Consider the following 15014-nt stretch of genomic DNA (forward strand, 5'->3'; position numbering starts at 1 on the left):
TGTTTTTCATTTTCCAGTTTCCAAAATGAAAAATTTCTCACACTTAGGTGTATACCAATTTGACTGGTCATTTTCCTTTTCTTCTTCAGGCATAATCTCCATAACTTCTGTATTTAGGTCTTTAAACTCAACAAAAATACGTTGAAAGGCATATGAAATTTCCTCTTCAACTTTTTCCACATTATTTTCAACTTATCTCATTTGCTGAATATCATGGACCTTTCGAGTAAGTAAAGCCAATTTTCCTTATCTTTGATTTCTCAGTCTTTTTATTTTTTTCTTCTTTAGCCAATTCTGTGGGCATTGGCGCCCTCTTATGGCCGCTATCGTCTCCGTTGTCCATTGCTGAGTCATCCATAATTTTAACACTTCAGTTCGGCTAAGCTATTGCACATCAATTATCACACGTAGCTGTAAATGTGACAACTTCTTTGTCTTCTAAATGTTTACAAATCCTCTTGTGAATGGACACATCAATTGTGCACCAAACATCCGAATAAAGCAATCTTACTTGAAAGGAGGTCCAATGGCGTTTGCAGTTAACCTGACCCTAGCCAGATGAATTTCGTTCCACTTAGCTCCGCCTAGCTTCACTCACATCCATCTGGGACCTCTTCCATTGAGAGTGATTTCTGCAACCGATTTTATGGTACAGCCAATCAGGACGCAGGGCGGGAGTTTCATAGATGTGACATAGCGTAGAAGCGACTGTGAGACTGTTATTAGCGTCACGGGTTGGCTTCGATGTGAGTGGTTGAAGTAGCACGTCAATAGATGACGGACAAGTGGCTTATTCAATCATATGCAAGCATTTTTTGATTAGGCCCAGCCTTCTGAAGCAACACTTCAATGGATCGGTTCCAGATGGATGAGTGGAGCGAAATTCATCTGGCTATAGTCAGGTTAGTTTGCAGTAGCAAGTAGGCTATAACTAGCATGTTCATATTAGCATATGAGCTTCAAAGACGTTTCTCCATGCAAATCTTCGTCTTGAACATTCCATCATCAACATTCTATCTGCATTCGGTAAGTAGGCTAAACACTCACGGTAGGCTATAATACTGCGTGGTTACCTTCCTTTTAGAATGATGTTCTGTAGATGAAGACTTCGTTTTTCTGCTTCAACAACGTGGTTTCCTTTCCACCATGCTTCAGCATCCACGAGCACACCACTAGTCTTTGACTATTGTAGGGGCGATTTCTTTGGTTTTCTTGTTGTTCTAATTCTTGAGAGACTAAAATCAATGACGCGAGACTTCTTGAAAGTTTAAAGATTTACTGAAATAAAAATAGTCACTTTACAAAACAATTATCTTCCAAACTTAAAATCCTTCAGCAGTGACAATAATTCCATGTAGTCACGGTCAAAGACTGTTGCGCTCTGACGTCTCACCACAATCTCTAAGTTTGCTGCACTCATCCGTGACGTCAGTCAAAGGTCAAATACAATGTGCAATACTAAATTATTACTTTATCATTACTACATTGCACAACAGCTATTTATAAATCTCAAATACTCCAAAAAATAATACAGATATTTAGAATTAAATGATTTCCTTCATATTAACATTATGGCTCTTACAGTAGGCTAGGCTTATATCTTTTATATGTCATGCGTGTAGTTGTTGAATTGCACATAACATGTCTGCATATTTATTTAGTCTTCTTTTTCTCGACTCTAGGCTAGCGCATGCATTATCATGGCCCTATAATTGTGCAAAGACAGGCGGGATATCCGACGCTCCTTTTACAGTTTTGAGACAATTATGCTTAAATGAATTAACTTCTCTCATTTCTTTCTCCTGATACATAATTGAAACTATAGTAAGATCACATCTTGATCTCCTGAGCTATCAAACATCCATTGTTGAGAACAAAGATGTTCCTATGGGCATATTCCAGTAATCAATCACCGGAGAGCATCACATTCCAATTGGATGACATTTCTGTTCTGTTCCAGAGTCAGAATCCAATAACCAATTACAACAGCCACAACAGCCACATCATCTATGAACTTCCTACTCAGAGGCATGCTTTTGACCACAGACATCTTGTCCAAGACAATGCATTCCACACAAACATGCACACACACATGCGCACACACACACACACACGCCTCCCCTGACTCAAGTGAGGGCAAGGAGCTTCTGGTACCCTGCTGACTGGCGAAGACGACCGTTACGGAGGTCACGGTCACGTGTTTGAATACCCGCGGGCCACATTTCTGAGAGCCACTTTGGAGAGGAAAAAGGAAAGAAAAAATCAAAATGAGATCTCTTCCTTGTCTGGCCCATTTCTCCTAGACATAACTGAGTTTAATATCAATATCAGCTTTTGGCCATTTCTTTGTATTTCTGAATTTCAGTTCCTGAGAAATAGCCCTCCTCTTGTCTTAGCCCAAAACTCATTTAAGTTTTAGATACATATAAGAACAGATATTCCACGACAAAACAGTTACACAGTTACTTTCACTATTGACTGACATTGGGTTACCATCGAAAACATAACCTAAGGACATTTATGCTTTTTAAATAGTGTAAGATAGCGATTTTTAGATTATGTGCCAGACCACACCTTAGGTTGTTAATTGCCACACCCCTGGGTGCATTGTGTAATAAAAGAGAAGGGCATAGTGAAAAACTTGGGTGTAAGATGGGAATACACTTTGCGTCGTGATAAGAATACGCTATGCGCTGGGATTTAGATCACTAAGAGAGGGCCCAAAGTCTCTAAACAATCTCATCTCAACCACACAGATGTTGCACACACTCACCTCAGTTTAACAGATCTCACACACACTCATGACAGCCTAACAGATCTCTCTCTCAAACATACAGACACACACATATACACACAAGCATGCACACACACACACACATACACACACATAGACATGCACACACACACTTACACACAAGCATGAACCAACACGCACACACACACGCACACACAAAGCATGCACATGTACACACACATACACACAAGCATGCACACACACATACATACACACAAGGATGTACACACACACATACACACATAGGCATGCACACACACACTTACACACAAGCATAAACTAACACACACACACACGCACACACACACACACACACACACAAAGCATGCACATGCACACACACATGCACAAACACATACATACAAGGATGTACACACACACACACACACACACACACACAAGCATGCACACACACACATACACACAAGCATGCATTAACACACACACAAACATGCACACACACACACACACACTCATCTGAGTTTAACAGATCTCAGAGACACTCATATCAGTTTCACAGATGTCAAGCACACTCCTTGCAGTCTCAGAGGCACAGTCATAACCAGCCGGCCTACTACTCTCTGACACCTCTTCATCCGCATGACTCACTGCACACACAGACTCACACACACACACACACACACACACACTCGCGCACGTGCACACACACACACACACACACACACACACACACACACACAGACAGACACACACACACCCACACATAGACACGAATTGAAATGTCATCTTTTGGTTATTCTCTTCTGCTCAGTTAAATACGAAGCCAATCTAACCAGACGGGTTACCTGACCAGGGAAAGCTGAGCAGTGCTGTACAGTGTGTTCCTTATGCACACACACACTCCTACACACACACACACACGTATAGAGACACAAGCATTTATGCACACCAAAACACACACACACACACCTACATGCACACGTTTGGAGACACAAGCTTTTAATACACACCCAAACACACACACACACTCCTACACACACACTTATGGAGACACAAGCGTTTATGCACACCCAAGCACACACACACACACACACAAACACACACCACACACAAAAATCAAAATGTATTCTTTTGGTCTGCTTAAATCCACCTCCATGGGCAGAAGTCATTGGTCTTTCTCTTGTGTGGAAGTCGCATGCACTTCACTCTATGCTTTTAAAGGCATCCATAGCGATTCATAGTGGAGGGGGAATGTCACTGACCTCCACCAATGTGTAGCACCCACCTGGGTGATGCATGGCAGGCAGCCCATATTATTATATACACACACCAGCTTGAGGTGGAGAGTGAGGGTACAAATCAATCAATCAATTACACTGGGGGATGATTAGGGGGATGATTAGAGGGCTCACCCAGATCACACACACACCACCTATATCACACACACCACCCATATCACACACACCACCCCCATCACCCACACTACCCATATCACACACACCACCCACATCACACACTACCCCCACCACACACACCACACACACTACCACACACATCACATACACTACCCCCATCACACACACCACCTCCATCACACAAACCACCTCCATCACACACACCACCCCCATCACACACACCACCCTCATCACACACACCAGCCACATCACACACACCACCCACATCACACACACCACCAACATCACACACACCACCCCAATCACACACACCACCCCCATCACCCACACTACCCATATCACACACACCACCCACATCACACACTACCCCCACCACACACATCACATACACTACCACACACATCACATGCACTACCCCCATCACACACACCATCTCCATCACACAAACCACCTCCATCACACACACCACCCTCATCACACACACCAGCCACATCACACACACCACCCACATCACACACACCACCCCAATCACACACACCACCAACATCACACACACCACCCCCATAACACACACCACCCCTATCACACACACCACCTCCATCACACACACCACCCCCATCTCCTAAAAACACATCCATCACACACATCAAACACACCATCCCCATCACAAAAATCAAACACCATCCCCATCACCCCTACCACCCACGTCACTCCCATCACACACACCATCACCATCATGCACACCTCCTCATCACCCTCATCAACTCTATCACCTCCATCACCCCCATCACCCCTATCATAAACATCACACACCTCCATCACCCCATAACACACCTTCCCTTCACTCAGACCATGCAGTGACATGCAGCACTCCATCCATACTCTCCAATAAGCCTCCAAAGTGTAGGGGGAGTCTCCAAGGAGCTCCGTGGGCAACAAGAGGAGGAGGAGGCAGCTCTGTGCTGCTGAGAAGGAAGAAGAGGAGGAGGCAGCTTTGTGCGGATGAGAAGGAGGAAGAGGAGGAGGCAGCTCTGTGCGGATGAGAAGGAGGAAGAGGAGGAGGCAGCTCTGTCCAAATGAGGAGGAGGAGGCATCTTTGTGTGGCTGGGGAGGGGGAGGAGGAGGAAGATGAGGCAGTTGTGTGTTGCTCTTCCTCTCAGGTTGGCCTGCAGCAGCTGATAGTTTAGCACCACACCTCCTTTACTGCCCTGCTCTAGTACACACTGGGTGTGATGTTGGTGGTGTGTGTGATGGGGGTGGTGTGTGTGAATTTGGTGGTGTGTGTGATGGAGGTGGTGTGTGTGAATTTGGTGGTGTGTGTGATGGGAGTGGTGTGTGTGATGGGAGTGGTGTGTGTGATGTTGGTGGTGTGTGTGATGGGGGTAGTGTGTGTGATGGGGATGTGTGTGTGCATTTGGTGGTGTGTGTAATGGGAGTGGTGTGTGTGATGTTGGTGGTGTGTGTGATGGGAGTGGTGTGTGTGATGTTGGTGGTGTGTGTGATGGGGGTGGTGTGTGTGATGGGGGTGGTGTGTGTGATGGGGATGTGTGTAATGGGAGTGGTGTGTGTGATGGGGATGTGTGTGTGATGGGGGTAGTGTGTGTGATGGGGATGTGTGTGTGATGTTGGTGGTGTGTGTGATGTTGGTGGTGTGTGTGATGGGGGTAGTGTGTGTGATGGGGATGTGTGTGATGGGAGTGGTGTGTGTGATGTTGGTGGTGTGTGTGATGGGGGTAGTGTGTGTGATGGGGGTAGTGTGTGTGATGGGGATGTGTGTGGCTCTTCCTCTCAGGTTGGGCTGCAGCAGCTGATAGATCAGCACCACAGCTCCTTTACTGCCCTGCTCTAGTACACACTGGGGAACCACCTTACTGTATATACACACCACACACAGGACTCTAATCCAATACGAAACACACACACACACACACACATACAAACACACACACACAGGACTCTAATCCAATACGAAACACACACACACACACACATACATACATACAAACACACACACACAGGACTCTAATCCAATATGAAACACACACACACACACACACATACAAACACACACACACAGGACTCTAATCCAATACGAAACACACACACACACACACATACATACATACAAACACACACACACAGGACTCTAATCCAATATGAAACACACACACACACAAACACACACACAGGACTCTAATCCAATACGAAACACACACACACACACAGGACTTTAATCCAATACGAAACACACACACACACACACAGGACTCTAATCCAATATGAAACACACACACACACACACAGAACTCTAATCCAATATGAAACACACACACACACACAGACACACACAGGACTCTAATCCAATACGAAACACACACACACACACACACACACACACACACACACACAGGACTCTAATCCAATACGAAACACACACACACAGGACTTTAATCCAATACGAAACACACACACACACACACAGGACTCTAATCCAATATGAAACACACACACACACACACACACACACACAGGACTCTAATCCAATATGAAACACACACACATACAAACACACACACACAGGACTCTAATCCAATACGAAACACACACACACACACACATACATACATACAAACACACACACACAGGACTCTAATCCAATATGAAACACACACACACACAAACACACACACAGGACTCTAATCCAATACGAAACACACACACACACACAGGACTTTAATCCAATACGAAACACACACACACACACACAGGACTCTAATCCAATATGAAACACACACACACACACACAGGTCTCTAATCCAATACGAAACACACACACACACACAAACAGGACTCTGATCAAATATGAAACACACACACACACACACATACAGGACTCTAATTCAATATGAAACACACAAACACACAGGAATATGAAACCCTTCATATGCAAGACTGTAGCACCATCCAGAGAGAAGACAAGCAGGTGGGTTAATGCCTCTCAGACCTCTGCAGAACATACAGCCTGTCAACCCGCTCTCTCTTTATCACATAGCAGCACACAGAGAACTCACCCAGTCCCTCTCTAACACACACACACACACACACACACACACATACACACACACACGCAGCAGCAGCACTCACAGAGCCCCCCCCCCCAGTCTCTCTCTAACACACACACACACACATACATACACACACTCACACACACACACGGACACATACACACACTCTCACACACACACAGACACACACACACACATACACATCAGTCCTATTTCCTCAATATTAAGAAACTACACACTACACACACCTGTGTGCATATACAGCTATACATAATTACTTCACCCACACACACTTGCACACACACAAACACTGTGCTTACCTGGTAATAGCGTCCAGGTGAACAGTAAGAGGATGAAGTAATACTCCATGTGTGCGTGTGTGTGTGTATGATGGAGAAGGACTGAAAGTCTTGTTAACTCCAACCCTGTAGCAGCCCTCCTGTAAGCAGATCAGAGGAGGAGCAGAAAGAGGAGGAGGAGGAGACTGGGCACATGAAAGGAGACTAGGAGGAACTACCCCTCTCCTGCTCACACACACACACACACACACACACACACACACACAGTAACCCTAGCCTCACACACCACTCTTTCTGGGGTTTTTAAAGAGTTTTTTCCTCTCTGCAGTGCCGTAAATCCCGTGGCGGCTTTACTAGTCACCCCTACACACACCTGGCACAGAGGAGGAATGCCAGTCAGGTATGCTAATGGACACCAGATTTGGACATTCATTCACATCTCTGCTCAGCGTCAGTCCTGTGCTCTTAAGCAGACAGGCTTCACTGCACCCTGAGTCTACGGCCCCTCGTTTCTCCTCTGAGCCTCTGAGAAGAGCTTCACAAAGGAGTGCATCCCTGGCAGTGGAACCCTGTCGTGCATCCCTGGCAGTGGAACCCTGACGTGCATCCCTGGCAGAAACACAACACATTCCGCTGCTTCACTTTTTTTTTTATTATTCTTTTTTTTATTATTATGATCTTTTTTAAAACTATTCTTTGACTGTTGCCCTTCTATGCTTTTATCTGCTATTACTGTTTGGTTTTGCTTATGTAAAGCACATCGAATGACCTCTGTGTATGAAATGTGCTATATGAATAAACTTGACTTGAATTGACTTGGCTTTGAACTAGAGAGCGGGAGCCAGAACAGAGGCATCATAAATCAGATCTAGTGGCGCCTGCGTGTTTACCCCGGAACAAACCCTCTGGTGCAAACACTTGCCCGATCCCTGCGCTGTAACAGAAAACAATTCCAGACCAGTGACTGTTCAAATACAGCATTTGAAGCTTCAAAGGGGGAGAATTCTGTGTGTGTGTGTGTGTGTGTGTTTAGGTGTGTGTGCTTGTGTGTTTCTGTGCTGGTTTAGCGTAATGTCTAAATAAATCCAGCGTCTCCTTCAGTTAATGTAACTTGACACTAACTGCCATTAAAACCACAAATGTGGTCCCCTCTCATCCTCATCCCCCTCTCATCATTCTCATCCTCATCCCCATCATCCTCATTCCCATCTCATGATCACATCCTCATCCCTCATCTTATCCTCATTCGCCTTATTCAGATTTTGGCCATTGTAAACCAAAACGAGGCTACAAGGTACACAAACCATAGGATTGTTGTGTTCTATGCATTCGCCAGGAGGTGTCGAAAACGCATTAATGATATAGTCAGTGTACCCCTGTTGTCTGGTTTTGGTTTCACACAATGGCCTGAATAAGGCGAATTCCCCTCTCATCTTCTCCCATGGGTCACCCTGTGGTCACCCAGCACTGGCCAACTGCAGCAGCCTCAGAGGACACAGCTGTTTTTACTGTTGGAGTGAAACTCCCTGCTAACCTCAGGGACCGGGGAACATAGGACCCTTTTGTAAAACCCTAACCCTAACCCCGAGCGGGGAACATAGGACCCTTTTGTAAAACCCTAACCATAACCCTAACCCTAACCCCGAGCAAGGAACATAGGACCCGGGGAACATAGGGATGAACCCCATGAGGTAGCCTGAAAAGTTGTGGATTCAATTCCCGCCTTCCACCATTGTTACCTTGAGCAAGACACTTCACCCCAAATTGTTCCAGGGACAATTTGGGGCCCCTGTAATATAGTTGATGTGTGATGTGACTGTGTATGTGTGTGTAAGTGGCTTTGGATGAATGAATAAATGTAAAAGTAAACACCCGCAGGCGTTCACAGCAGGCAGGCGGTAAGGCAGCCATTAGTAGAGTCTGAACTCCCTTATCACTCCCAACAGTTTCATCATTTAGACAGGGTCTCCATTACAGATTTCATGTATGGTTTGTACTGACAGTCTAACACTCTGTTCTCTGCCTCCTTTTCTTCCACAGAACAGATGTTATGTATAAAAGCACAGACTCAACTGCAGAATGAGAATTGTGTAAGGGAGCAAAGTTTCCATGCAGTTGTTCCTGAAAGCACCATGGCCCAATAACTGCCACATGGCCCAATCTACAGTGAAACTCTGTTCTAATTGCACTGAGGTCACGTTAACTACCAAACAAGTGACCATTTTATTCCATAAATGAACTAAAAATACTTTTTTTTACTATTGTCATTTATTTTGAGACGTGTTCTCCAAATGAATGCCTGAGGATGTGCAGCCGTGAAGGGTCTCGCTGTGATATATGACTTGCTTGGAAAGGTTGGCGGTGCTTCAGTCTCGCCAAACAGCTGCTGTCCTGCCATGAGCTGCAGTCCGTGGAACGCTGTCACTCCTGCCGGGGATGACTTAGAGGAGCAGTGGGGTTGCCAGGGCCTGACTGGCTTCCTCTGATTGGAATGCCGAGCCGTGCCAGAGAAACCGAAGGCCTGATGGTAAAAACACACCTGATCAACATGTGCACAGACAGAGCACTCATCACACTGACATGCTGCTGGATCTGAAAGCTGAGAGGTAGTCATTCTGGAGACATGGAACAAAACATTCTGCAAAAATGGACAAAAAATACATTTCAGACTATGACAAATTACACTGCATATTTTTAACACATTCTAATCTACAGATATGTTTTGGTTCAACCATTTTTTGTATCAAAATGTACCTTTTTCCAACACTGTCAGATACCAAAAACAAATGTATTTATGCCTACAAACTTGAAACACATGCTCTTACTTAGATGACCTTCCACAACAAACACAAATACCCTAATGACAAATAAATAAAATCTCAATCTGACAGAGTTGATTTATGTCTGACAGTGCATGTAGCAATTTTAATTATTGAATTTCTTTGTAGTAATCAGATACTGAACTAGAACAACATTTATAGTGAAGATGTTAGGTTTTATGTACAATATATTTGAGTTAGAGTTGAGAAAGTTTAAAGTTTTGTTTACTTTAGATTAGAATTGACATCCGACAAATTAGGTATGGAACCATTTTGTGTTTTCTGCTGACTTAAGAAGAACAAAATGATCTAAAATATCAAACAATTTCCGATATCTGATGACAGTGTTGTGATATTCAGTAACTATAAAAACTAATCAGACAGAGTCTGTTATGTATTATGCAGATGTGAAATGTGACAGAAGGTCCATCAGAGTGGCAGCTACCTTAGATATTGTCTAATTGTATGACATTATGATGAATTTCTGATGGTCATCAATAATTGAGGACACAACTGTGAAACCTTACAAAAAATATACATATGCAATCTTACTCAAATGAGGGATATTTTAAAACAGTTAAGTATATATGCATAATAAACTATAGAGTATTTTCATTATACGGTATTGAAACTCCTGTGTGGGCACACACAGATGACTGATAGATAGACCTGGGACTGATATTCATACAGTAACTGAATCTAGAAGCTGAGAGCTATCTATGTGTAACTAAACATGATATTTATACAGTATAACTGAATCTAGAAGCTGATAGCTATCTATGTGTAACTATGATATTTAGCCTATACAGTATAACTGAATATATAAGCTGAGAGCTATCTATGAAACATGAAAATTAAAAGGTATTTATTTCTAACTGGATCTGGAGCTAAAAGGTACTTATTTCTAACTGGACCTGAAGATGTAGAGCCATTTATGGGTTACTGGATCTGGAAGCTGAAAGGTATTTATATAACTGGAGAAGCTGAAATTGAGTAACTATTTGTCCTGGAACGAGAAGCTGCTGTCTCCAGAGTCAAATGAGAGAAACGTCACATACAGGGAACTAGTCAGCCACCAGAACCACACTGCCTCACCCAATCTAGGGCAGACCAGCGCGCCTTTCAGGGGCAATAATCACCCACTCTAGGGCAGACCAGCATGCCTTTCGGGGGCAATAATCACCCACTCTAGGGCAGACCAGCGCACCATTCGGGGCCACTAATCTCCTGAGCACCGAGGAGGGGTGTGCGTGACATTCGGTAATCTTCTCCTCTCTCTCAGCTGCTTCTGATAACCGCCGCGGGGTAGAGAGCTGTGGTGCGGTACAGGCTGCAGAGCAGAGCCCCGTGCCTCAGATGGTTCAGTTCACACACACACACACATACACACACACACACACACACACACACACACACACACACACACACACAGAGAAAGAGGGCACATCCTTCAGGTAGTTGAGCATAAGAAGTGTACTCATACACACACACATAGATAGACTGAGGCAGAGAGACAACCACACACACAGTCGCATGATGACCATGGGCTGTATCAGGAGTTGGGAAGCATATTGAGACAAGTACGGCCTAGAGAGAAGGGAGAAGGATGTGGTGGTTATCTGTATCGAAGGCAGCTGATAAGTCAAGCAGGATGAGGACCGAGGACTGTGCTGTCGCTCTGGCTTCTTTTAAAGAGCAAATGTCAGGTTAAAGGAGAAACCTGGGGATTTTTCACTTAGATCTCTGTTTTTCGAGGTCACCGAGTACTGTTGGTATGGGAAAAAAACAACAAAAAAACAATTGGTTTTACCTGCTGCAGCAAACAGTTAGAACTTCCAGGGCTTCCTGCCTTTTTTTTTAACTTGGCCAGACACCCTCTTATTACATCAGCTATGTCAAATTCAATTCAATATTAGTGTATTTAAAGATAACTCATTTTGGAAAATGTCCTTTTTACTTCACATTACTACACATTAAGTGGTTGGTAAAGGGGAAAGGGGAATCGTACGTGGGTGTCGAGGGAGGAGAGGCAACGCAGAATCTGGTTGTTAAAGGGGACCGAGACGACTACCTCTTGTGACTCATACTGCCTTCACATATTGGAATTATGGTAAATATGAGTGCTAAATGCACATGAATGCATTTTCAAATGGGAAATTGGGAGATAATTTTGATACACAAGTTCCCGAGATGAGATAACCTTTGATATTTCTCAATGGGGTCAGCCCTATGTTCCCACATTTCTACGATTTTTTTTTTTCCACTGAAAATTAGGCTCTATGTTCCCACAGCCCTATGTTCCCAGACCCCTATGTTCCCAAGGTTAGGATTAGGCTGTGGGAATATAGGGCCCTCAGCCCAAAGTTCCTAGGGTTAGGGTTAGGGTAAGGGTTAGGCTGTGGGAACATAGGGCTGTGGGAACATAGGCACGCTCCCATTTCAACATAGCAAGACATACAAGAGTAATGCAGGATTCGCCACGTATGGTAAATAATTCCTTTATGTTCAGCTACTGTTACTGCTATAGCTGTTGATTGAACATTTTAATGTGTTCTCTACTTACACTTAACATATTATTAAAAAATGTCGTTTTACCCAGAGCAGATGCTAAATGGTGCCAACAACAAAAGCACTCATAAGCACAACATAACACACTCGTAGTTCCGAATTCACAAATGGGAAGTATCTTCATCTTCCCGATAGCATGTGAGGGCGGCCTTATGGCAAGAGGACTGCTTAAAGAGTTGCCTTTCTACATTCATTTCTGATCCATTTTGTGTGTAGATTTAGTAGCAAATGTAACCAAATATAACGTATCAATATATACATATAAATATATAACAAATATACAAATGTAGCTCGTCTATTGCTCTTTATAGCAGCACTATATTATTGCATACCAGCCTTGCCATGTGGCAGCAAAGCAGTTATGTCTGTCTCGTTGTCTAACAGCCCTTTAATGTCACCATATGTAAAGCATGACTACCTAAGATATTTCCGTTGCTCCAGTCACTGTGGGAAGGGATGAGGGAGACTCAGGAGCGGGCAGCTCCCCTTTGAGCGGGGGGTGGGCGTAGGACGATTCTAAGGGCCCAGCACTGACAGGGGGCCCCCAGAGGGCCCTTCTGGTAATATATAATAATGCAAAATTATTATCTGTCATAGCAGAGCACTTCTGCCTCTGTGGTGAGGAGGAGGACGGAGGCCAGCGCAGAGGAGCACACTGGATGAGCTCCTGTCTCCTGTAGAAAACTGAAGCCATACCGCAGGCGTCCCTGAGGATGAATTAAGCCAGACCTGCGTCTTACGGGTTCACGTGGAATGCTCTTTTGGATGATCAGTCCACCTGCACACTAGCTTCAAAATGAGTCTATTTTGTTCTCAGTTCTGATGCCAATAGCAGCGAGCAAAAATAAATGATTGTGATTTCATCTCAAAACAGATTTGATCAATATTAATAACTAAAGGCTCCTTCAAATGCCTCTGTGAAGCACTTTATTAAAAGGATGCTTTCCCCCCCCAGTCCGGATGTGTGGGTTATGGGGAGAGCTGGGCAGACAGACAGACAGATTTACAGAGTTATCTGGTTTGAATTTCATTTGGAGGAATGACACTGGGCCCAAAAGCAAATTAAAAGTTTGTGTGTGTGTGTGTGTGTGTGTGTGTGTGTGTGTGTGTGTGTGTGTTTGTGTGTGTTGAAAAGTTTGTGTGTGTGTGTGTGTTGAGAAGTCTGGGCAGGAGGTAAAAAGACTTGTGTTGCCACATGGGCCTTTTCTGGATTTGTCAAACATTGGGAGTCAATGAGATCACAGGAGAACACAGAATATATGAGATCACATCGGAACATATGAGATCACATCAGAACATATGAGATCACATCAGAACATATGAGAACAGAGAACATATGAGATCACATCAGAACAACACATGAATCCAAACATATGTCTACCCCAAAACAGTTGGAAAAAAATACATTATGTATTGTATATTCTGTATTGCATATTGTATATTATATATTGTGCACTGCATATTGTACATTATAAATTGTCATTGTATATTGTACATTATATGCTGTGCATTGTATATTGTACATTATATATTGTCATTGTACTTTATATATTGTGTAGCTATTGTATATTGTACATGATATATTGTCATTGTATATTGTACATTATATATTGTCATTAGGCTATATTATATACTGTGCATTCTCAACCTACCCAAAGCAATACTCTAACACAGACAAAAGTACAGAGGGACACACAGCATACGTTATAAACTCTCAGCACACAATTATCCCTAGCAAACAAATGGTGCACAAAGTGCATTAAATGGAAAGAAAGAGATTCTATGTCTTTATAGAAAGTTGCGGTTAAACCAAAATTCCAACTTGTCTGTCTGTTTTTCTAAAGTTCTTCTTGCTTTAAAACACATACTTGAGTCATCATTTGTCAATTGTATTATTTTGTGTCAATAGCTAAAGCAGTTGAAAGGAAGATGATGTTTCAGTTCTCAAACCTGCCAGCAGAGGGCACCCCAGGACTGCTCAGGTTGCTGTGGCGCTGGTGGTAGAGATATCCCACCTCCAGAACCCTCACAATAATCAACCTCATTCTAAAACGCAGTTGCTCCTGTTGCTCGGCAAGGAGGTAATTTTTTCC

General features: G+C 43.6%; 1 protein-coding gene across 1 annotated transcript in view; it reads right to left on the reverse strand.

Annotated features, from left to right (window-relative positions):
- Positions 1 to 7700, reverse strand: part of LOC121723952 (integrin alpha-11-like) — a 52857-nt gene extending 45157 nt beyond the window's left edge. The window contains exon 1 of the mRNA XM_042110198.1: positions 7556 to 7700. Within this exon, the coding sequence (XP_041966132.1) occupies positions 7556 to 7604 (49 nt within the window). The 5' untranslated portion in view covers positions 7605 to 7700. The remainder of the gene's footprint in view (positions 1 to 7555) is intronic.
- Between the last annotated feature and the right edge of the window lie 7314 nt (positions 7701 to 15014).

Source organism: Alosa sapidissima, chromosome 11, assembly GCF_018492685.1.
Source record: "Alosa sapidissima isolate fAloSap1 chromosome 11, fAloSap1.pri, whole genome shotgun sequence".
NCBI classification, from domain to species: domain Eukaryota; kingdom Metazoa; phylum Chordata; class Actinopteri; order Clupeiformes; family Clupeidae; genus Alosa; species Alosa sapidissima.